The following is a 25,796-nucleotide window of genomic DNA, read 5'->3' on the forward strand; positions in this document are numbered from 1 at the left end:
TTTTCTTTTCTTTTGTTGTTGTTGCTTTTTATCCCCAGAGTTCTCTTGGAATAAGCGGGATCTTTGCATGGCCAGAAGAGGTAGCCATTGGGACAAATTGGATTAATGGTTTGTCTGAGCCTTAGGATCAGTTCCATATTGAATGGGCACTGAAAAATAGAATGCCAGTGGTTTGGGACTGTGTGCTTAGCCACTGGAGATGGTGTAGGACAATGAGTCTGGCCAAGATAGAAGATGCACATGCGAGAATGCTCACGGAATAAAAGTCACTGTAACTGAGCCACATTACTCTTTTGATGTGGTCGCAACGATAAAAGTTGCACAGAACAACTTGAGGAATACAGGGGTCACCATTCCTAAATTTAGGGAGTTACTATTTTTGGACCCCAGATTTTGTTCGCGTCATTGTCTTCGTTTTTTACATGAGGATTAATTTTGTGGTCTGTGCTGAGGTCAAATTTTGCACCGATCATGGAGAATTTTAGACCGGAAGGTTTAAATGGGAAAATTGTTACAAGTATGCCATGTGGCACAAATTCCCAAAAGAGAGAGAGCATTTAAAAAAAACGTAATAGGCATAAGGGGCAGATGGGAGAATGAAGTTTGAAGGAGCTGAGGGCAGATTGCTGCAAGAAAACCATCCATGGAGAGTACTTCTACATCTCTGACTCAAGCACGGAGGTAGAGCTTGCTCCTTCTGATCACCTCTCCAGAATAAGAATAGTGAACTCTGCACATGTTGAATCGTAAGAACAGTGAACTTTGTTCATGCTGAAGAAGAATAGTGAACTCTGCACATGGTGAACAGTAAGAACAGTGTGCTGGACAGTAAGAACAGTGAATTCTGCACATGTTGAACAGTAAGGAATGCTTTGCACATGCTGAACAGTAAGAACAGTGTGCTGGACAGTAAGAACAATGAATTCTGCACATGTTGGACAGTAAGGGATGTTGATCTGGACATGCTGTATTGTTCCTATGCAGTTGGGATTTATTTAGAAGAGATGAAAACCAAGTGTTCACATGTTATGTATTTTGGAACATTACCAGTTTTGTAAATTTCTATTTTTTAATTGATAAAGAAATACCGAGAGGGGCGCCGGTCTTCGGGGCCAATCTGGTGTTGAGCGAGGGAGAGAGGTCTCTGTTTATGTGTGTGTAATGTGGCTCAATTACAGTGACTTTTATTCCATGAGCATTCTCACATGTGCATCTTCTATCTTGGCGAGGCTCATTGTCCTGCACCATCTCCAATGGCTAAGCACACAGTCCCAAACCACTGTCATTCTATTCTTCAGTTGCATGGTTCCATCCTCGGGATTTGAATTCTTTTCTCTAAGAATTTAAGCTCGAACAGTTTTGGGTGAAAAGGCCATACACAGAGGTTTTACAGAGATTATAGGACTAGAGAGATTGTAGACATGGATAAAGGCAAAGGAAAACTCCCCCATGAAGAAGAGAGTTCTTCTTCTGCTCATAGTTACCGAAGAGAGAGTATTGGTGCACACGTGTCAGCACCTTCTAGAACCGAGATTGAACCACATGATGAGGAGCAAGAACATGAGGACTTGTTTATGGCACAACTCCTCAGTATGGTTGGCTCTTTCCAACAGCTGGTAAAGAATCCTCGGATGCAAAAATTTTTGAAGTCACATAATGAGGATTTTTAGGCTGAGTCATCACATCATACCATGGAGCGCTAAAAAAGGCAAACCTCTAATGTGTGTGAGCATGTGGAAAAGACACTAAACATGGAGACAGGTCCAGTGCAACAAGATGCACAAGCACAGGATCAAGGAGTGAATGGTCAAGGCAGTTATGCACAAGTAGCACAACAAACTATTCCTCCTCAGTTTGCTACTTATCCTGGTTACTTTGGTGGTGGGTCAGTTTTTCAAGCAATGGGCTGGATTACCCACGGGTTATCAGGGATACTTGCTTAGAGGGCCACCAGGAATGATGCCTATTGAGGTAGTGAACCCACTTTATGCTAATATTGGTCTACAGTCCGGTTATCAGACTCTGCAGAGTCCTTATTTGATGCCTGGAATACAAAATGCAGCCGCTGGTTTTTCTCAGCCTAGTGGGCATATGGCAGCTAAGACAGGTGAAATGAATGCTGATAATGCACCTAAGGGACTCCCCTTTTTACAGCCACCTGACTATGACAACCTGACACCAAAAACTACAAAGCCTAAAGACTATAAAGAGGGTGGTCAGGCAATAAAGTTTGAAACCTTCAATGGTATGCAAGATAAGCTGAAAGCTTTGACATTTATATAGCAGTTTGATGCAGCTTACATAGGAGGGAATTTTACTGAGACTTCTAAGGTGTGGAAGATTGCAACTTTTTTGAAAGGTAATGCTTTGCAGCGGTGGGACATATTGTTGATGCAAGGACATGCACTTGCCACTTGGGTTCATTTCAAACAGTTGTTTGCAGTCTCATGGTTAACTAACACGTTTGAAGTAGATGTCATGACTGCATAGCATAAATTGGACGCGGCAAATTTTACCGATTTAGGAGAGTACAATAAGAAATTTTGGGAAGCACTTTTGCCCGTGAGTTCTTACAGGACAGTGCCCCTGTCAGAACAAATGGAAAAGTACTGTTGCGGTTTGCGCGAAGCCATCAAGGATTATTATACCAAGACTAGGGTTACAAATATGGTAGAGTTAATTGAAAATGTTGGTGTGGCAAATGCATTGTTGAAAGGAAAAGTTGACAGCTTTAAAGGCTCTGAAGAGAAGGATTCTCAGTTTAAGCAGGATCTTGGAAAGAAGAAGAAGCAATTTTGAGAAAGGACCAGTTTTACAAAGAAGTCTTTTTGGAAGAAAAGATTTTAGCAACAACCTCATACTTCTTTTAGACAGGGTAAAGGACAAAAGAGGTCACTTTTTGGCAAATCATTTGAAGAAAGAAAGGCTTTGATGATGGCCAGAAAATGCTTTATTTGTGAACAGAAAGGCCATATTGCTTCTAAGTGCCCACAACAATTTTCTAAAGATGCGGAGGATAAAGATGCGCCAAGTAAAAAGAAGCCCAACATTGGCTTAGTGCTTGATATGGTGGGAGATCAATCAGTTGATGATGCTACAGAATTGTGTAGAGCTTGGGGAAAGATCAGAGATTCCTAGTGCTTATTTTCTTTGATCCTGGAGCTCATGCAAACTTTATCTCACCAGCATTGGCAGCTAAATTGGGTATACGTCCTGAGGAACTGGGACCAGTTGGACACGCTGATTTGGCATGCCCAGGACATACTGAACTTGTCACCCCCATTCTTGGCAAACTTCGTATGCATATTCAGAGCTATGTGGACACGGAGGAGTTCCATATTATGTTTTTAGAGGGATGTGATGTTTTGTTGGGTATTCCATGGTGCCACAGGAAGCATGTTATCTTGGATACTTACAATAGAACGATTACTCTTGTACATAGGGGCAAGACTCATGTGTTAGATTTGAAGCTTAAAGGAGAGTTTGTTCTAGTTGTTTTTGCTTCTACAATTACTTCTGTAATGAAAAATCATATTTCTATGCTCTTGGTTTTTGTGAAGCAAGTTAATGAAGTTGACAATAATGTGTCTGTACTAGATGAAAGTAGAAGGGCTTTTTTGGATAAATTTAGTGATTGTTTCTTAGATTCGTTACCAGGAGAGTTACCCTCTGAGAGGCCTTAAGATCATACCATAGATCTTATTCTAGGGACTAGTCCGCCCAATAGGCCACCATACAGGGTCAGTGCAGCGCAACAGAAAGAGATTATGACACAGGTTAATGAGCTTTTAGAGAAAGGACTAATTCAGCCGAGTAGTTCTCCGTTTTGTTCACCTGTGTTGCTAGTTCAGAAAAAGGACGACTCTTGGCAAATGTGTATTGACTACAGAGCCTTGAATAAGAACATAATCAAGAATAGGTTTTTGATTCCTAGGATAGATGACATTCTTGATCGATTATATGGAGTAGGAATGCTTAGCAGGATAGATTTGAAAAGTGGTAGAGAGCAGGAATGTTTGGCAGGATAGATTTAACAAGTGGATACCATCAGATCAGAATCGGGCCAGAGGACATCCATAAGACTGCTTTTAGAACGACATTGGTCTCTAGGAATTTTTAGTTATGTTGCTTGGATTGACCAATGCTCCTGCTACGTTTAACAGGATGATGGATGGAATTTTCCACCCTTATCGAAGTTTTGTTGGCACATTCTTTGATGATACAATTATCTTTTCAAAGAATGAAGAGGAACATAGAAAACACCTAGTTGCAATCTTTAATGAGCTTAAGCGTAACAGATTGCTCATTAATGGTAAGAAGAGTGAATTCTTTTTGGAAGAGATTCACTTCCTTGGGCACATAGTTTCTAAAGATGGTGTGAAGATGGATCCTGCAAAGATAGAAGCAATTGTCTCTTGGCCAGACTTGAAAACTGTTCATGATGTCCGCAGTTTTCTTGGCCTATGCTCTTACTACAGGAGATTTGTAAGACACTTTGCAGAGATTTCTTCTCCTTTACATACGCTTGAAAAGAAGGATGTCAAATGGCAATGGATTGACAAAGAGAAATCAACATTTAGATGTTTGAAGTTTGAAAATGACTACAGATCCAATACTTATTTTGCCAGATCTGTCTAAGCCATTTGTAGTGCAGTGTGATACATGTGGAAACAACATTGGTGTTGTATTAATGCAGAATGGCCGAGTTGTGGCATACGAGAGTAGAGTACTTTCTGTCATTGAAAGGACTTACCAAATTTATGAGAAAGAATTATTGGCTGTGATCCATGCACTCTCTAGTTGGAAGCACTATTTGCTTGGTGCTGATTTTGTAGTGCAAACGGATCATCAAACACTTAGATACTTTCTTACACAGGCTAAATTGTCAGAGAAACACATGCGTTGGGCAAATTTCCTATCTATGTTTCATTTTCAGATAGTGCATGTGGAAGGCAAGAAGAATTTAGTTGCAGATGCTTTATCTTGCAAACCACAGGTGTTAGCTGTTTCAATTTCTTATCACCATGAATTGGATGATATGAAAGAGTAGTATGCTGATGATGAAGATTTCTCTGAAATCTATGAATAATTGATCAATGGCCAATATCATGATCATTATGTGTTCAAAGAAGGATTTATCATGATGCATGGAAGACTATGCGTTACAAAACAGCTAAGGTCAAAAGTTTTATTAGAAAGTCATGCTTCACCGTATGTAGGACATTGTGGTATTAATGCTATAGTCAAAGCGGTAGAGAGTTTCTTCTATTGGCCAGCCTTGAGATCTAATATTGATGCATATGTCAGATCTTGCCTTGTATGTCAAAAGGTTAAATTTGATAGACAGAAGGCGCCAGGGTTATTGCAACCGCTGCCTATTCCAGAAAGGCCATGGGAAAGTATTGCCATGGATTTCATTTTTGATATTCCAAGAACTTCTTTAGGGAATGATGGAATTTGGACTATCATTTGCAGATTCAGCAAACAGGCACATTTCATTCCTGTAAGGAAAAAGGTTAAGTCAGAACACATGGTAAAGATATTTATGCAATATATCTTCAAGTACCATGGAATGCCACGGTCAATCGTCAATGATAAAGACCCAAGAATGACTAGCTTGTTTTGGAAAGCATTGTTTGAAAACATGGGCACTACGCTGAAATTTTCATCTTCTTTCCCTCCACAAACTTATGGACAGTCTGAAGAAGCAAATTCGATTGTTTTAGATTTACTGAAGTGTTATGTTTCAGATCATAAGACTTCTTGGGAACACTACTTGCCATTGGTTGAGTATGCATACAATAATATAGTGCACTCATCTACTGGCAAAGCACCTTTTGAGATTGTGAAAGGTGGAAAGAAATTGCCTCTCATTTTGCAGACAAAAGATAACACCTTTGAAGCAGATCGTTATGTAAAAGTTTGGGAAGAAGCATATAAAAAGGTTAAGTATGCCCTAGAAAAGTCACAAGCTAAACAGAAAAGAGCTGCTGATAGTCATCGTTGGGAGCTCTTGTTCAAAAAGGATGATTGGGTCTTATTGCGTTTTGAAAAGGCACGTTTGAGAAAACAGAAGGGCAAGGAACGTTTGTTTCCAAAGTTGAGTATGCGTCATTATGGCCCTTTTCAAGTCTCAGAGAAGATCAATGACGTAGTATATAGGCTGAAATTGCCAGAGAATTGGAAAATTCATAATACATTCCATGTGAGACTATTGAGGCCTTTTATTGGTGAACTGCTAGAAGATTTGGTTCAAGAGGAACAGTCTGAAGTAGAGGAATTAGATGAGATTCTAGTTCGTGAGCAGATCCTGGCACATAAGGATAGGAAAGTGAAAGGTAGAGTTATAAGAAGATTTTTGGTGAAGTTCAAGAACTATTCACCAATGGATGCCAAATGGATGGAAGAGGCTGAATTGGCAGATTCGCCTTAGTTATTGCAACTTTACCGAGAAGCTTTCTTACTGGAATCTATAGTGACTTAGAATGCTTTTTGAAGCAATGTACATTCTCTATTGTACAGTTGAAAATTGTATCTCATTGAATGAAATCTCAGTGCTTTGAAGTTGTATTTGTTACACTTCAGTTGAATGAATATGCATGTTGGGACACTAATAGTTCGCGCATACGTGCTAATGCTGTGTGTTGCATCCAGAAACATGTATATTAGAAAGGCTCCTAATAATCATAGTTGGATACAGGATGTAATCCTCCATCTATGTGAGACTTGAACTTGCAATGACACAAATGGTAGTGGGGAAACTCCTACTATTGCTCTGTGTCATCTGTTAGCAAGTGATACATGCGATGACACTAATAATATGGAGAATCTTGTTATCGCCCTGTGTCATCCATTAGCATGTGTGGCAAGCAATCGAGGTTTTTACTTATATAAATATTTTATATAAATACTTTTTACAGTTGCTTTTCTTATTTACTTATATAAATAATTTATTTTTCTTTTCTTTTGTTGTTGTTGCTTTTTACCCCCAAAGTTCTCTTGGAATAAGCAGGATCTTTGCATGGCCAGAAGAGGCAGTCATTGGGACGAATTGGACCAATGGTTTGTCTGAGCCTTAGGACCAGTTCCATATTGAATGGGCACTGAAGAATAGAATGCCAGTGGTTTGGGACTGTGTGCTTAGCCACTGGAGATGGTGCAGGACAATGAGCCTGGCCAAGATAGAAGATGCACATGTGAGAATGCTCACGGAATAAAAGTCATTGTAATTGAGCCACATTACACTTTTGATGTGGTCACAATGATAAAAGTTGCATAGAACAACTTGAGGAATGCAAGGGTCACCATTCCCAAAATTTAGGGAGTTACTATTTTTGGACCCCAGAATCTGTTCGCGTCATTGTCTTCGTTTTTACATGAGGATTAATTCTGTGGCCTGTACCGAGTCAAATTTTGCACCGATCATGCAGAATTTTAGACCGGAAGGTTTAAACGGGAAAATTGTTACATGTATGCCATGTGGCACAAATTCCCAAAAGAGAGAGAGAGAGAGAGAGAGAGAGAGAGAGAGAGAGAGAGAGAGCATTAAAAAAAAACGTAATAGGCATAAGGGGCAGATGGGAGAATGAAGTTTGGAGAAGTTGAGGGCAAATTGCTGCAAGAAAACCAGCCATGGAGAGTACTTCTACGTCTCTGACTCAAGCATGGAGGTAGAGCTTGCTCCCTCTGATCATCTCTCCCTCCATTCTCAGAAGAAATGCTTTGCATGATGGATTGATTCCATCGAAGATACAATTTTGTGTTTTTCTCTGCACATGTTGAATAAGAACAGTGAACTCTGCACATGCTGAATTGTAAGAATAGTGAACTCTGCTCATGCTGAAGAAGAACAATGAACTGTGCACATGCTGAACAGTAAGAACAGTGTGCTGGACAGTAAGAACAGTGAATTCTTTACATGCTGGATAGTAAGGGATGCTCTGCACATGCTGAACAGTAAGAACAGTGTGTTGGACAGTAAGAACAGTGAAATCTGCACATGCTGGATAGTAAGGGATGTTGATCTGGACATGCTGTACTGTTCCTATGCAGCTGGGATTTATTTAGAAGAGATGAAAACCAACTGTTCACAGGTTATGTATTTTGGAACATTACCATTTTTGTAATTTTCTATTTTTTATTTGATAAAGAAATAGCGAGAGGGGCGCCGGTCTTCGGGGCCAATCTGGTGTTGAGCGAGGGAGCGAGGTCTCTGTTTATGTGTGTGTATGTAAAGTCCAAATGTTAATTGAAGGAATTACCGCTCTATGTGAGTCATAGACCGGTTGCAGTTTGCTGTAGGCAACTTTTTCCAGCCTGCTCTGAGCCGTCGGCAAGCTGCCACTACCTCTCTAGAGTTATGTTTTCACTGTTCAAGCCTGCTGTAGTGTGGGGTATGTGTGCAAGATGCGAGTAGTTTCCTCAGAGCAACATGCTCGCGCTACACTTTGTGTCTTCAGTATGCCCTTGAATCACCTTCAAAATGCACGGAGCAGTTGGAGAAATGCTCAAGAAGGTTAGGGAGAAGATTAGAGGAAAAGTACTTGAGAAGTTACAGGAAGAAGTCTGGTGCAGTCTGGACTGCTTGAGAGAACGTGGAGAAAAGTGTGGGAAGAAAGAGTCCAATGCCCTAGATTTGAGGTCTAGGGTCCAAGGATCAGAATGGTCTGAGGTTTGGGGTCCAGGGTCTGGGGTTCAATCCAAAGTTGGGTGTGGGTTTGAGGTCCTGAGAGGAGGCAACCAGAGAGGGAAGAAATGCAGAGAGGTGAGATAACAGAGAGGAGAGAGAGTGTAGAGAGGACGTAGAGAAGAGAGGGGAAGGTCAGACAGGAGAGACAGTGCTAGAGAGAGGTGAATAGAGACTCAGGAGTAGAGAAGAAAGGGAAGAACTCGAGGAGAGCAAGTGCTAGAGAGAGATAAACAGAGAATGGAGAGGAGAGAGAGTGCTATAGAGAGGTGAAGAGAGAGCGGAGAGGAGTGAGAGCGCTAGAGAGATGAAGAAAAGAAAGAAAGTTATATTAACGTCTACAACAGGCCAAGTTGGCCTATGAGACCAAAATGTTGCATACAAATGTCTGGGAGATTTGAGTCCCAGTGAAGCTAACATTTGTGCTATATTGAACTAAATTGAGTAGGTACAAAATGATATCTGGACTAGATACAATCTAGAGGTACTCCCAGTGCGGTGTGGAACTGCTCCTGGGGTGTTCATCCTAAGATGTCCCGCATGGGTCGGTCTAGCATGGAGAGGCTAAAGCGGCGGGGCAGGGCCCTCCGATGGCAGCGTAGTATCCCTTGTATCTTCGACCAGTGTCTTCTGCGGGGACGGGGGCCGGCAGGGCGTGGGCGCTGGGCTTTACCTCTCGCTGTGGCTATTTCTAAGGTGGTCCCCTGGGGCCGGGAGGCCGGTTGGGCTGGTGGGGGCTCGGTGGTGGAGAGGGTAGGTGGTATTTGGTAGAAGTCGTTGAGTGTGCGTTGGTTGGTGGCTCCTTGTCTTCGCTCCGTGGTTCGTAGGAGGTGGTCTCTGTGGCGTCGTATTTCCAGTAGAAAGAGCCCCAGGCATCTCTGGTCTTTGAATTCCATCACCTTGGAGAGTGGTCCGAATCCTTCGCTGAATAGGCAGTGGAAGCTTCCCCGGATTTCGTAGTACACTGGGCATCTACAGATGTAGTGTTCCTCTGTCTCTGGCTCGAGATGGCAGAGCTGACAGATTCGGTCTTCTGGGGGGAGGGGGTTGGCCCCGTATCTGCCCATTTCGACCCGTAGTTGGTGTGAGGACGTGCGGATCTGTCCGATGGCACTTCTGACCCCGTGAGACAGGTGTATGTCCATGTAGCTTGGGCGGGTGATGAAGCTGTCCGGGGAGATATACAGGAAGTGTTCTCAGGAGAAGGCCTTCTTGGTTCCTAGCTCCGACGTGGGGGTCACCCATGTCCTGGCGGTGTCTGTCTGGATGATATCCATTCTGGTGATGCGATTTGCCTCCTCTCGGCTGAGCTCCAGGTGTGGGCAGTCTAGGCTGTATTGTAGTGGGGGGAGGTGGTCCATGTGCAGGCCATGGAGCCGTAGCCAGGTCTCTGTTCGGGCATACCAGCACTCAGTGTCCCCTTGTGTTGCTAGCTGTTTGGATGACTTCAGGGCGAGTCTGGGGTACCGGTGCCGGGGCAGGTCCCATATTTGGCGCAAGAAGGTCACGGTCTGGAAGAGGGCCTTAGCCACGAGGGGCGGTGCCCCCAGCTCTGCGCGGATGATCTCGTGTGGTACGGAGGGCTTGCTTCGGATCATCCGTGAGATCATAAGTATTAAGGGTCTCTCCATCTGCTCCCATCCCTCATAGGTGGCCTTCTCCTTAGGCAGTGGCTGATCCTGTGGGGCCCTCCGTGTGTGGTAGAGATTGGACCCCCATATGGGAGCCCCGTACAGGAGGGCTGGTGTGACCAAGGTGTCAAAAAGCCAAAGCTTTGTCCGGGGTTCCTGGAACTGTATGCGGGCAACGGAGAGGAGAGGGGAGGACAGAGAAGAGAGATTGCTAGAGTGTGGTGATAGGTGACATAGAAGAGAGTGGGGTGAAGACACAAGAAGTCTATCAAAGAATTCTCTATGCTCACTCCTTTATGAGTATTGGATTTGACTAGAGAAAGAGGAACTGGAGAGGAGAAGAGCGAGTGAGAGGGAGAGACAGCAAACCCTTGTTTCTTGGTTATTTGTCACATGCATATGCATTTTGGTATGCTGTGTTGGATTCTGACCAAGAGCAATCGGGGTAGCTTGTGATGTTTCAAGAGGGGGGTATATCCCATAATGTGAAATGTTAAAGAAATCTTAATCTTGATTAAACTTGACCTAATATCGATGAAAGATATTCTTAATTTTGGTATACACAGCTTTGGGCATGGTGAGCATTGCACTGGCTGTGAATGTCATGGGCACTGGACATGCAATAGGTAGAGTATGGGCCTTGAGGCACAAAGGGCAGGACCGAAGAATTGGCTTACATACTTTCAAATATCAAAGTTTCTAATGCTAAATGTGAAGCTTTCAAATAAGGTGGTTTTAAACCTGGATTTGAAAGTTTTGGCCAAGTTTGAGCAGCCACTTGGCAGGGTTTCCTTTGCATGGGATTTAAATACATTTAAAAGGAATTTTATTCCTTTTGCAGCTATCTCACTTGAAATTACTCTGTAGGACAGGTGTACATGATAATTGGCCCATGTATTTGAGCTGAATTGTGGCCGTCTCCTAGGGTTGCTAGCTGACGTCCAGAGGTGGCTGTTTGGCTAGTTTGAAGTTGGGGGGAGTCTACCAATGAAGGTGCCAGAGTCTTGGGATCAGTTGTGCTTGAAAAGCCACTGGAAATCCAGCTTATTGTAACGAAATCGAGCTGTCTATTATGATTTAAACAAATATAGAAAGAGTTGTCAAGCATTGAGGCCAATTAGGTGTCATGTGTGGTGCAGGATCACTCTAGCTCCAATTGAGTGTGTGTCTAAGTTGCTCAGTTTTACTGTTTTGCTGAATTAAGTGCTTGCATTATTGTGATTTACCGCCCTTTGGGTGTTTGAAGGGAAGTGCGAAGTTTCAATTGGCAATGTCATTTTTGTCCAATCCTTAGAGAATTTGGAACCTTTGCACTTATTTGGGCCTTGGTTGGCCCTTATTCTTAGGGTAAAGTAGGTTGATTTGCATAATGATCCACATCCCCTTGTTATTTATTGGGCATGCAAATGCACTGAAGGGAAATTCTAAAGGACAGGTCCCTGCAATATATTTCAGGCTTATATTTTGCTTGTGAGAGCTTTATGGCAACCACTAAGAACACCCAGATTACCAGCATTTTGATCATTTGCAAACATATAAATGATAATAACAATATAAATGTTCAAACCAAGTTGGTGTTTGTATAAAAATAAATATGGAATCTAATTTTTATCTCACATATGTTAGGATTGGAAAGCTTTGATTATATTCTAGGTGATTTGTCTGAGTTGCTTATATTATATGTGGATTTATCTTTTAGATAAGCCAGTATTTGACCTATGAGGTATGTTAAACATACTTTGTCTTAAAAGATTTACCCAAACTTTCCATTCAAAAGGCTTCATGTTTTATGACATTGATTTGAAATTTAGATGTGCAAATTGATGAATTCAGGATGGCAGACCAAAACTTCTGTGCTCATGTGTATAGTGTGTGTCATATTTAATACTTGATGCTAGTTTTCGTTTGAGTTCATCATTAACCTGCTATTTATTGCTAATAATGTAACATTGCTGACTAGGAGGCGAATTTCAAAAGTTTTGTATTCTTGTAGTGCATATTGCATTTGACATATGACATTGAATGCCTTTTGACTTGAACTTTGTAAACTTGGTTGTACTCCTGTGCTTTAGAAAGTAATCTTTTTTTTTTTCAATATTTTTGCAAATGTTCCTTAAAATATCACCTCTCTTTGAATATTATCAGTTTAAATTAGCCTACATCAAGCGATCATCAAGAACTTTTGGTGCGGGTGAAGTGGTGGATGATTCAAAAAAAGTAGCATATCATTACTTAAAGAGCTATTTTATTCTCGATGTTATTGGTGTTTTGCCAATTCCTCAGGTAATATCTAATGTCCTTCACACGTTTGCCAAGCTTGTTCTCTCAATATAGCTATTTCTAATGTTAAATTGATGAAAATGCACATCAAAATAAGCAGGACGATTGTAAAGTTCAAAAGAAAGTGATCTGTTTGGCTATGACTTCCCAATATAGTATTTGTTGGGTAAATGTGATGGTTGAGGATACATCAGTATTTCTCATAAAACTTCTTGCATTGAGTTATTGATGTACTGACATTCTGTTCCAACATTTTCTTACAACAGTAATTTAATTTATTTCTTTTGTCAGGTGCATGAGGTTCCATTTCTAATCCTACCTCGTCTTGATCATTTGGACAGTTGGTGGGGATTTTAATATGTTAAGAGGCTTTGGAGGAGAGGAGAGACAGATGACCCTTTGTTCTTGGCAGAATTTGGGGTCGAAATTTGGGCTCTCTTCAGTTCTTCAGGAGAGTAAGGTGGCAGGGTCTAAAATATTCTTGAGGATAGACAAATGCTGGGCCCGTGACAGGTCACAGAGGGGGCTTAGTTGGCATCATTCCTGGCGCCACTTTGTCAGTTCATGCACCAGTTGAGGTGGTTGTCTTTGAGGGAGTAAAGGGTCTCACTACCATTGTCAGAATTTGAGATCACCTTTACTCTAATGAGGTTCACAGTGGAACCATCAGAATTGTGCAAGGCCTTTTCAACCTGCAGGACATCCAGGGATTTGGATGAGTGTCTACAGGAGATAAGCTGTTTTTTTGGACAGAAGGCCAGCGGGGGGAGAGAGGATCTCTTCAAGAGAGGGAGGGCTGCTAGAGCTTCATTGGCATCACTGCAGAGATATGTGGAGAGGTGCCCAAGATGTAGGTGGGTGGCCAAGGGGATTGGTGCTGCCAAAGCAAAGATAGATGCCATGGAGAAAGCCAAATCAGAGTATAAGTGTCATTCAAGGGCTTCCTTTTGGACATAGGCAGGGGACAGGGTAAATAAGATTTCTTTGGCACTACGTGGTCTAGATACTCTAGACATGGAGTTAGGAGACTTAAGAGAGCAGATGGATCATTAGCCCAAGGGCCTTAGGAGGTTGGATTGGTGGTCACAAATTATAATACCACCCTTCTAGGCTCTATGACTAGAACTCTGGTGGAGTACCGGGAGGGTGATCACTGAGAGTATGATTAGATACTTGATGGCCTTTTTTTAAGAGGAGCCACTTGCAGAAGTTTGAACAGCCTTGCCCTTAGATGAGTACCAAGGTGATGATGGACTAGATAGGGCTTCCTTCTTGGTTACTGGGACCTTATCAGCATAGGACTTCTTAAAGCCTTCGAGGAGAGTATGGCTTCAAGAGATATGTTAGAGAGGTTTTCTGAGAGCTTGATTCGCCTCATCCCCAAAGGTAGTGGGGATAGATTGGAAATCACTCGGTGAAGACTGATTACTTTGCTTCGGGTTGCAGATCAGATCCTTGTAAAAGCAATCAATCTTGAAGTATTTCTTTTCATGCAAGATATCATTGACCCTACTCAAGCATGCTATGCTCGGGAGCACAATATCCAAGAAAATACTTTTACCTTCTGGGAATCCACAGCTCTTGCTGGCACCAAGAGACAGGACCTAATTATGTTACTTCTTGATTTCAAGAAGGCTTGCTTCTTATGCAATTTTGTTGGGAGTCATAGAGGGCACCATATTAATGATGGGTTTTTCAAGGCAATGGTTAGAGGTGTACTGAGCCTTTACTCTTCAGTTCATAGCCAGGTTCTCTTTGTTGGTGGTTCGAGAGGTGATAGATTCAACATTTAGAGATTGGTGAGGCAAGGCTGCCCGCTTGTCCCCTTTAGATTTTTTGTTTGTAGCAGAGGCCATGTGCTCATTTTCGATGGATAGATCTACAAGTGTCCTTGGCACGGGTTGTTTGCTGCATGAGCATTGTATATTCCGTATTCATTCACTTTTTCATTTAGTGTGCTCATTATCTCTGAGTTACCCTAACCCTAACTGTGTTTGTATTGAGTTGATGCTTTGTCGTATGTTTTTATTTGTGTTTCTACATTAGGGTATTTCTTTATATGGTATCAGAGCCAAGTACTTTGAGAGAAACCTTGGTCGTGATTTGAAAGATCCTTGTAGAAGTCTAGAACCACAAAAGGGAAGATGACTTCGAACATATGTTCACCACATCAAACTATTTTATAGAACTCGTGCTTGGAATGTATTGGCTGCTTGAAGTATAAAAATTTTCCATTTCATATTGGAGCATCGCACCATTCCATAGTGTTTGTTCTTAAACTTTTTCATTTTTTGCAAAAGGTACTCTCAAATGAGCTAATTGTAAGCTATTGTGCCATAACAAGAACTTGACATGGCAGGACAACTTCCATTCTAAGAGGAAGAGCACAATAAGTACTGATTGGCCACTAAAACACAAGTCTACAACCAACTCAAGTACCATAGCGTTAGCAATTTGGGGGAGCTGGTGACCAAGGAAGACATGATGAGATAAATAATTGATCAATGCAATCTCCATAGATATGTAGAGAAGATTGGCCAGAAGATCGACCACATCAAGTGCATAGTTCTTGAGAATTTTCAGTGCCTCCGCATCAATCGGCACTCATCAGACACTCACAGCCTATTTTTGCTTACCTACCTCCTCCTATTTCTTTACCTCCTCCACCTCCACCATCTTATACACACTATCCATATCCATCTTCTTAGACACCTCACGGTTCCTCGTCCTCATCAACCAAGCATGCATTTAATGATAAGACTCATTTTAATGGGTCTAATTATACTCCTTGATCAAATTTGATGAGGCATGCCCTTGACTCACAGAATCTATGCTATATTGTGGAAGGGTTGGAACCCAACCTGATCCCGCACTTGTTTTATACGAGGTTGTGCGCTCGTGGAAGACTAGGATATTTTCCGGTATTGTTGAGTTGATGTAGGGCTTTTTGCTTGAGTTTCATTCTTAGCTTCGGCACTTTGACTTGGCGTTTGAGTGTTGGAAACACTTGACCGCTATGCAGCTTGGGATAGGACCCATCGTCTCGTAGAAACTTGGATCATGAGCTTTAGAACTTCAAAATAATTGGTGGGGATGACTTGAAGGTCAAGTTGTTATTGGCGACTCTTCACTAAATTCATTATTTATGTCGACAATTAGAAGATTGTCGCTTGGGATGAAAACGTGTTGCCTACAAAAGAATACTTTGGCTTGGGGGTGAAAAACCTGTCACCTACAGTAGGGGATAATGCATGGGCAGCAAACACAAGGTTAGCTGCTTGCGTTTTGGAGCTGGGTGGAGCTTGGTGGGGATGACTTGAAGGTCAAGTTGTTAGAGTATTGGCGACTCTTCACTAAATTCATTATTTATGTCGACAATTAGAAGATTGTCGCTTGGGATGAAAACGTGTTGCCTACAAAAGAATACTTTGGCTTGGGGGTGAAAAACCTGTCACCTACAGCAGGGGATAATGCATGGGCAGCAAACACAAGGTTAGCTGCTTGCGTTTTGGAGCTGGGTGGTCTCATTGTTTGATAGACTGCATTGTGTCTGCTCTCAGGTGATGATACCATGTGAGAGAGTACAATGAAAGAAGGAACTTGAACAAAGAGAGAAGAAGACATTAGGAAGATAAAGGAAGAAAGAAATCTACACTGACTGAAATAAATGTTGAATATAAATGGATTCTCAAAGGACTGATCAGTCCTTACACGTAGCCCAAGGCATCAGTGAGGGCACAAGATCCGGTTGGAAATGATGACGGCAACAACAACATTAGAGAGGGAGAAGTATGGCTAAAGCTGGAGGAGTAGCGTGCAAAAGATGATGTGCCCCAGCCAAAGTATTTGCTATAAATGCAGAAAGTGTACCAAACTGGCTAGAAAAATCAGGTGACATGGTAGAAAAATTTCGGGAGATTGGACAATGTCTGACAAGGTGGCACACGTTGGGAAATGCAGAAAATGCTCACAAAACTCGAGAAATGCACACTAAAAATACAAGAGCTTCTATGCCTCTGTCAAACTCTGATAGGAGTTCCCAATCGGGAGATGACAAATTGCCAATACTAAAAGTGGCAGGCTAGTAGATAGGATCCCCTGGAAGTTTGCGTAGTATGGATTTCTTCCTCACGAAGGCCGTCCTCTCCCTTTTGTCTCAAAACCTCAAGGTGAATGTGCACTTTTGTGGGTCCTTTCCAACTCTGCAGGCTTTTGTAAAGGGGAGTGCTTCTTTCTCTTTGTATCTGAGGTGTATGCACAAGGTCTTAGCATCCTCCGCGGGCAATGAGCCCTCCTTATCGGGTATGCCATTCACTCGTATGTTTAGTCGCCTCGCTTGTCTCATCCTTTCTTCCTCGAGTGGCGTTGACAATGTGTAACTTCTCATTTTGATTATCCTTTTCCACCTTTTTTTAATGTTCTTCTTCACTACCTCCACCAATCCTTGTTGCGTGGCATCAAGCTTAACGTCCATCACTTTGGAGGTATTCTCATGGTGGTGATCGTGTCCTCTTGGATCTCTCCTTCCTATCGTCTAGTGCTCTTCAGTGCTACAATCTCCTCTTTTAGTTGCTAAATTTCCGTTAACATGGTTGCTTTCTTATTCCTCCATTCTTTGGCTTCACTTTCAAGTTTTGTGATTTCGTCTAGTAGGCCTCATTGCACTTGATTAATGTTGTTGTCTAGGGTTTTTTCTGTATTGGTAATGAGTGCTTTCAATGCTTTCTCTAAGCATGTCTTGCTTGGCATCCACACTCGCCATTTGTTTGTGATGCTGATGACCTTTGTTTTACTTTTGGTTCTCCTTTTTGTCTCTCAGATGTATAGAGGCATGGTTTTAGTAGTGATGTGGGAAAGGGTGGCTACATGACCAGCAAGGCTAGGTTATTAGGCCCCCAAGGATGACAGGGTGGGTGTAGACACTAGGTAGCAAGTTAGGGGCAAGGAAGGTGGATCCTAAGGCAGCAAAAGCGAGTCCAGTGGAGGTGGGGCAAGACATGACGGTCAGGGTGGGACAAGTCACAGGCTAAGCCAAGGATGGGAGGTGTAGGGCGAAGGTGGGGTAGAGGTGTGAAGTTATGCTTGTTAGAATTTGCCAATTCGATGGGCAGTGCCAAATGTTTTAGTTAGTTAGTTTGTAGTGTGAATACAACTACATTAATAAGTTGTGTCACAACTTTTAGAGTTAGTTCTAGAGTTAAATTAACTCTAGTTGAGTTAGGGATAGGTCTAAGTAACTTAAGACCTATTGTACTTTCATTCTAACATTCAAGTACTTGCATCGTTTGAGTGTGGAAGTGCTGCCCACTCTTGCTCCCTATCTTGTGTTCACTCACTCACTCACACACACACATACACACACACACACACGCGCACACACACACACACACACACACACAAGCTATTGGACCACTCCTTTGTGAAGAGCATATTTTGTTTATCTTAGAGCTTGTTCAGCCCTTTCTTGCTTTTGGAGCTCTGCTTGTTGACAGTCTTGTGAGTCTAGCTCACTAATCTTTGGTATACACAAGAGAATAGGTCCTAGTCCACCAAGGCATGGAAATCGCCACTTGTAGACAGCTCTCGGCAAATGCACCACCTGTCAAGACCTAAAATGGGCTCGACACTGGCTCTCTAGCAGTAGTTGGACCTCTAAGACAGACAAGACACCCCACACGGCCTTGCGGCTAGGAGCAACTAAGGCACACACTACACTAAACTCTAATATCGATTTTGCGTTTGTAGTAGGACGCACTCAAACGTTTGCATGACACTTGAGATAATTTACATATTTTGGGGCTGTTTTAAAGAGCTAATGAGTATGGAAAGGCTGATAATGTATGGTGAGGTGATGCTAAGGTGGTGAAGAACCACTAGTGGAGACAACTCAGGATCTGCCTAGGGCGGTTTTGCATAATGAGATGGATAGAGTAGTGTGCTACATGATGAGAATGCGTATGCAACTGCGCAGTACCGATGCCACTTGGACAATGTCCCTTGTGGGGAAATTGTTCACTTGCCCAAGCACCCTTGTACAAGGATGATGATAATCATGCAATGCAAAGGGGAGGTACAATAGAGAAGGGACGCCAATGTCGAAAAAAAGTGCCGAATCCTATAGAATACCAAGAAAGGGTAGGAACCCTTTCTCAACCCTTGATGCTGAGGCCGAAGGAGAAAGAGGAGCTTGATGTCGGTCTTCATGTGGTGTCGAGAACCATGAAGATGAGGATGAAGCATCTCAGTTGGAAGAGCAAGATAGAAAGTCACCGCCACGATAGCATCAAGAGAGATGCTGCACAATCTGCGTTGGGAGGGGAAGCCTCCATGTTGGTAGAATTGCAGATCTCCTAGGAAGATGAAATCACAAAAGGAATAGTGTGCGTCCCATGTCTCTAGCCCAAGAATAAAAGTCAAGTTGATTGGTTTCCTTCATTTTGTAATACATTATGAGGTTGGATTTTTGCTATTTTTTGCCTATGTGCACTACAAAATACACCCCACTATGCACTACCTCAACCTCGTCTACTAGTACTAACACTTTCAATGTCACATGCACAAACACATGAGTGCATTGACACTTGCATCGACATACCCCTTATGCACACTAGTATCTTGCATAACCCCCACTACACAACACTGTGCACGCACACTCGTTCAAGCTTGCAATAGATCAAGCTCTTCAGTCATCTCTCTTTCCTTGTCTCTTTGGTTAGGTGCCCACCCTCTTTGTAAGGGAGGCGTGCTGACGGGCCAAAGGAGTGAGGAACAAGCCACCTCATAGTTCCCATGTGTTTTTCTACCATTAGAAAGTTAATAGACAAACCCTACATTCTAGTACAGTGTGTGCACCCACATGTACTTGTGTGCACTCTAGTGCATGGGCACATGCATTGACTCACGTGTGTGCACTTGTGTGTACCTTTGTGTACCTAGGCTTGCATCTTGCACTATACCCATATCCCCAAGCATCTCTTGCACTTGCATAAAAGTCTTTACGCATCTATACATTCACTTGGCACCTTAGGACTCGCCATAGTGCAGCACTACATTGTGTGCTAATGCACTACTTCAACCACACTCACATTATAACATACTCTAGTACACATATGGTAGAGACATTGCATTCTAACCAACCCTAGTGCAGATGCAAAGTGCCCTTCTCTCTTCATTCACAACTCCAACACCCACCCTATTAATAAGGGAAGATTGAGGGGGAGCAAGGGGAGGATAGTGAAGCCTTGCCTGTGCACTCATCACAACTCGTTGCACACCCTTGTGCACTTGCATACACCCTAGTACACTCGTGTGCAATTGAGCACACATGCAACATGCACACTCTTGCACTGGTATTGGCACATGCACTTGTGTGCATTAGAACCTTGCACTTACACTAGACCCACTCCTTGACACTTAATCCACAACACCCTAGTACACCATAGTGCACCAACTTTACCTAATGCATTGCACTGGTGTGTGCGCACTTGCATACAATTCGTTACCCACATGCACTAACTCTTGCTCCTAGTGTGCTATTGTGCAGCAAGCCTTCATCTTGCAACCTCTTTTGAGTACTATCTTAATGCGCTACTATGCATTAAGGCTCACCTTTAAGCCTTTTGTGTACTACCCTAATGCACATACACTTGTGCACTATCCCACTTAGTCCACTTACCCCACACATAGTCTTGCATTACTAATTTCTCAAGACATATACACCTTGTGCACTCACTATTAGGATAAATTCATCTAGACCCCCAAGTGCACGGCACCATGTCATACCTATGCACATTTTCAAGAGTCTCTTTTGGCTCAATACCAACCCAACCCCACCTTGTTCACAAGGGAGATTTACAAGGAAGGAGAAGGAAAGAAGGTGACATCTTGTAGTGTAGTGGTGTCCACTTGTGTCCATATATGCACATGTGTGCACAAGGATTGGGACTTGAATTGGCATGCGCATAGGCACATGCACGTGCACTTGAGTATCCTTTACATGTGTGTCCACACCCTCACCCACTCTAGGTCCACTATTTTAAACCTTGCATCTAGCCTCAGAGCCTCACCTAGCTCACTTGAGTGCACTTAGATGTACTTGCAAAGCAACCTGCCAAGGAGGGGGGAGAGAGGAGGTAGCGGTAGACAACAGCTTGAGAAGGCGGCTTAGCAATTGGCAATAGCATTTTGGGTTGGAGATGGCCTATTCTAGGCTCCCAAGCAATAGGCAATAACAACAAATGCCCTTGACTCTCTTGGAGCTTGGTTTCAAATTGACTTTTGATTATAGTAGTGGATCCTTTGATACTATTGGATGCTTGATTTATCTATGCCATAAGAGGTCCGATCTTTAGTTTGTTGCCTCCGAGTTGAGCAAATATATACACAACCCTTCAGTACTTCATTGGCAGGCTCCGAAGCGTGTCTTTCAGTATCTTAAAGGCACCCAGGATCTTGGCCATTTCTACAAGGCTGATTTTTTACTCTCTTTGCATGGATACACTGACAATGATTGGGCTGGATGTTTAGGTTCTTATGTCTCTTGTAAGAATAGAGATGGCAGCTTTTAGCTAGAGACAGAGTAGACAGTAGAGAGAGTGAGAGTGAAGACACAGCTCGACACTTGATGCAATTCCCTAGTGTGTAAATGAAAGTACAAAGTTCAACCCCTAGACCTTAGGGTTGAGTAAGTGCCTTTAGTTGCATTCACACCCGAAAGGTGTAAAGTACAGTAAGTGGCCGAACTGTGTAACATAAACACACAAAATAGAGAAAAATGTGTATGGGGGAAAAAACCTCTCGTACGGAGAGTAAAAAGTGCCCTAGTTTCCTACTTCAGATCACCGACACTCCTCTATAAGCGTAGGCATGAGTGAAACCCAACAAACCCCCTTGGAGTGAAAAGTGATCAGTATACAAGGATCATTCACCAAAGGAGATTAAATTTAAAGCATTGCAAAATGCTTCAAAGTTGTCACGAGAAAGAGCTTTGGTGAAGATGTTTGCCACATTGTTGTTGGTAGGACAATAGACAAGACTGATGTCCCCTGCATGTAGCCTCTCTCTGACAAAGTGATGTATCTCTATGTGTTTCGTGCACGTATGAAACACTAGGTTCTGTGCCACTGCAATGGCACCTTGATTGTCAGTAAACAAAGGAGTAGGCTCTGTGATAGATACATGAGCCAACAAATGTCTCAGGCATACACATTCAATTGTAGTAGTGAAAGCTGCCTTGTATTTAGCTTCACAAGACGATGTGGCAACAGTGGATTGTTTCTTGCTAAGCCAAGAAATGCAAGGCGGGCCAAGAAAGAAACAGTTTCCACTTGTAGAGTGACGTGAATCCAAATTACTAGTCCAATCGGAATCATTATAAGCATGTAATTTCAGGAGTCTCCCCTTGGCATAAAGCAATATAAGAGTCCTAGTATCCTGAAAGTAATGAAAAACACGCTTCATAGCTTCCCAATTGGATGTGCATGAGTTGTGTATATGTTTACTAAGTGTTGGAATTGCAAACTAAATATCTGGCCTTGTGTTGCACAAATAAATGAGATATCCAACCGCTAGAGCATATGTATGAATATTAAATAGATCAATTCCATCATGCAAAGATAGTTTGAGTCTTGTCTCTATCTGTGTGCTTACTAGCTTGCAATCCTGAAAGCCAAATATCTCAAGGAGTTTACCAATATATTTGTACTGTGACAATCCAATGCTTCTAGCATCATGAATTAACTAAATGCCCAAATAGTCATGCAAAGGCCCGAAATCTTGTCAGAAATGCAATCCACACTTGCTAGAGAAAACTAGCTTACTATTGGTGCAGTGGCGATGTGTTGAGACTAGGTTTGAATCCTAGGCCAAATGGAGGAAGATTTTCATAATTGGATAGACCAGAGGTCATCCATTACCTTAAGGTTTTGGGGGCTAGATGGCTAGCTCAATTATGGGAAACCTCTAATTAAGTGCGCATTGGCATGAACAATACTGGGATGGGTGACCTCCTGGGAAGGGGAGGTACAAGGACCCCCACCCAGTTTCTAACTTGGTATCAGAGCTCAGGTTGTTGAGCTTGGGTGGCACTAGGACCTCAACCAAGGTGTGGCTTGAGGGGGGATGTTGGAAATGCAATCCACACTTGCTAGAGAAAACTAGCTCACTATTGGTGCAGTGGCAATGTGTTGAGACTAGGTTTGAATCCTAGGCCAAATGAAGGAAGATTTCCATTATTGGATGGACCCGAGGTCATCCATCACCTTAAGGTTTTGGGGGCTAGATGGCTATTCCAAGTATGGGAAACTTCTAATTAAGGGTGCATTGGCGTTAACAATATTGGGATGGGTGACCTCCTTGGAAGGGGAGGTACAATGGTCACCACCCAGTTTCTAGCTAATCTAACATTTTAAAAGTTTGCTCCAAATTTTTCTTGAATACTGAAATCTGATCAGCATGTGTCCCTGTGAGCAGAAGATCATCTAGATAAAGATAAGTGACTAGCAAACATCCCCCTCTTTGCATATGTAAAGAGTAGACTCTGATGGGTTGTTAAGGAGCACTTGACTGAGTAAAAAGGTATCAATTTTTACATGCCAAGCTCGTGGAGCTTGCTTCAAATCATACAAATCCTTTTTCAACTTGCATACCAAGTATTCGGATCCTTCAACTGCAAAACCCATGGGCTCCTGAACATACACTTCTTCCTGAAGTTCCCCACGTAAAAATGCATTTTTAATGTCAAGCTGGTGCACAATCCAACCATAATGGACAGCCAAAGCAATCATATACCTAATGGTGGCCATACGGGATGTAGGAGCAAATGTTTTCCTCATAATCAATGCCCTTCTTTTGCGCATAGCCTTTGGTCACAAGCTTGGCTTTGTACTTATCAATGGATCCATTCACTTTGCTTTTGAGCTTATGGACCCATTTAGTATCAATGGCTTTCTTTCCAATAGGCAATGTAACTAAATCCCATGTTTGATTCTTTATGATAGAATCAAATTCAGCTTGCATTGTTGCTATCCAATGCACACTCTGTTGTGCATCCTCAAAAGAATCAAGCTCCTTATCATCAAGTGTGTTTGGTGCCATAACAAACTCCATTGTATTAGCATGATCATGGAGACGTGCGTATCTTCGAGTACGACCAGCAAGAGGGGCATCCAAATGACTGTCTTTTAAAGCTTGCAAGTACCATCTAGGCATTTGTCTAGCCTCGTGATTATGTACATGCTCTTGATGAGCTCCAAGTTCAACATCTTATTGTATATTCAGATCATGTTAGCAGATATGTTAGCTCATGAGTGAGTCTAAGCCGCAGAGGCTTGGGCACATTATTTAGGCTATTTAGGCATTTTTTTATTGTGTCATTTTATGGTCATATTGGGCATTTATTGCTGGCAGATTTGACATATTTTATGGCATTATTCATGCCTACTTATTCTGGGCTCCTCCTCCTCAGTTGGTTAGTTCACCACTTGGAGGTCCCGTGGAGAGAGGAGCCTGTGTTGGTGCCCACACAAGTAGTGACTCACTGTTGTATGCGACAGTCTCGTGTCTGATATATGGATTCCATTTCCCGAGCATACATCTGAGTTCTCATCTGTATTGTGTTCTTTATTTCCCTTTCTCTTTTGTCTTGTGTTTTAGCAGTTTATTACAGTTTATGTTTATGCTTCCATTGCTGCACTTGTGACATGATATCAGATTTCAGGATTTGTGCTCCTGCTGTGTTTTCTTGCTGATTTCAGAACTTTTCACCCTTGCTGATCAGGTGACTGCTGCTCCATATAGGCGACCTGTTTTACTTGTGTTTTTTGCAGCTTTGCCATCGTCTGCTGTCTACAGCCCCTCTGTTGCCTGCGTTTTCATTTTTCAGTCTGCTGAGGCAGTTTTCCAACCTGTTTGTAGCAGTACTCAGTCTGCATTTTGGTGTTCCTGACTCCTCCTTGGTTGGGCGACTGTACCTTCAGACCGTTTTTACTGGTTTTGGCAGTTTTTGACAGATTTTTTGACTTTTTGCAACAACTTTTGTCTTCTTTTGTTTAGATTTTGGGTTACATTGTATGTGAACTGTTGTTTTTTGCAGTCTATGCTTGTGTTTTGGCTGTGTTTCCTATCCAAATACCTTCTTTTCTCTACTTCTCTTCTAAATCCTCTATAGATGGCTTCTTCGTGCACATTGACTGATAATACATTACATGGAGGTTCAAGTGAGGTTCTTGCCGCTTCAGAGAGGGGTTTGAAGATGAAGAAGTCGAAGGCCTAGTGTTACCACTGCGGCAAGAAGGGTCACTTGCGGATGGACTACAAAGAGTTAGCGGCTTCCAAGAAGAAAAATGATTAGAAGACGAAGCGGGATGCGGACTCCTCCGATGAGTTGTCATCTGGCTCAGATTCCGACTTAGATCCTTCGGCCAAGGCGTGGAAGGGATCCTCTTTTTCGGATCGTGGGAAGGGCTTGGTGGCCCCTTCCTCAACTGCTTTCTAGTGGTGGTGATGCGGTCATCCCTCAAGACTCTTCAGTGCCAGAGAGGGAGTGTGAGAAGGTGGTGAGATGGAGCAACCATGCCTCATCTATATTTCTATATAGATGCATAGGATCTAGAGAGGGACGTCCCTGTCATATCGACCAAAGTTTGTTGGCAGGTACAAATTGGGAGCTAGGATTGACATCCAGGATCATCATGGGTTGGTTCTTTGATAGAGAGCAGGTGGCTTTCGTCTGGAGCTCACATGAGGGGACACTTTGGCGGTTTTGGCCGAAGGAGGGGATCCATGGTCATTTATGTGCTGTGGCATTGGTGACAGGATGGTTACGTGTGCTACATCAGCGGCATTGTTGACAGACATTGAGAGCTACTATGATATTCTCTATTTTCCGGAGCTGGTATGATTGACATTGACATCATGTTCTTTCCAAGGCACCCGGGTGGTGGCTTGATCACCCACTGCTTGGGTATCCATGGTTCTACTTGGTGGTTCTATGTTGTTTGGTTTATGATTCATTCTCCTTGTACCATTGTATTGTATCAGATCACCCATGATCTGAGAGGGGTTGTTAGTAGATATGTCAGCTCATGTGTGAGTGTGAGTTGCAGAGGGTTGGGCACATTATTTAGGCTTTTTACGCATTTTTTAATTGTGTCATTTTATGGTCATATTGGGCATTTATTGCTGGCCAACTTTACATATTT

General features: G+C 42.6%; 1 protein-coding gene across 2 annotated transcripts in view; it reads left to right on the forward strand.

Moving 5' to 3' along the window:
- LOC148036537 (putative cyclic nucleotide-gated ion channel 20, chloroplastic) overlaps positions 1-25,796 on the forward strand; it is a 176,317-nt gene that overhangs the window by 37,551 nt on the left and 112,970 nt on the right. For both annotated transcript variants that reach the window (XM_087678524.1, XM_087678525.1), the window contains one exon: positions 12,463-12,600. In XM_087678524.1, the coding sequence (XP_087534650.1) occupies positions 12,463-12,600 (138 nt within the window). The remainder of the gene's footprint in view (positions 1-12,462; positions 12,601-25,796) is intronic.

Source organism: Lygodium microphyllum, chromosome 5 (genome assembly GCF_053477565.2).
Source record: "Lygodium microphyllum isolate KBCC chromosome 5, Lygodium_microphyllum_v1.1.10, whole genome shotgun sequence".
Taxonomy (NCBI): domain Eukaryota; kingdom Viridiplantae; phylum Streptophyta; class Polypodiopsida; order Schizaeales; family Lygodiaceae; genus Lygodium; species Lygodium microphyllum.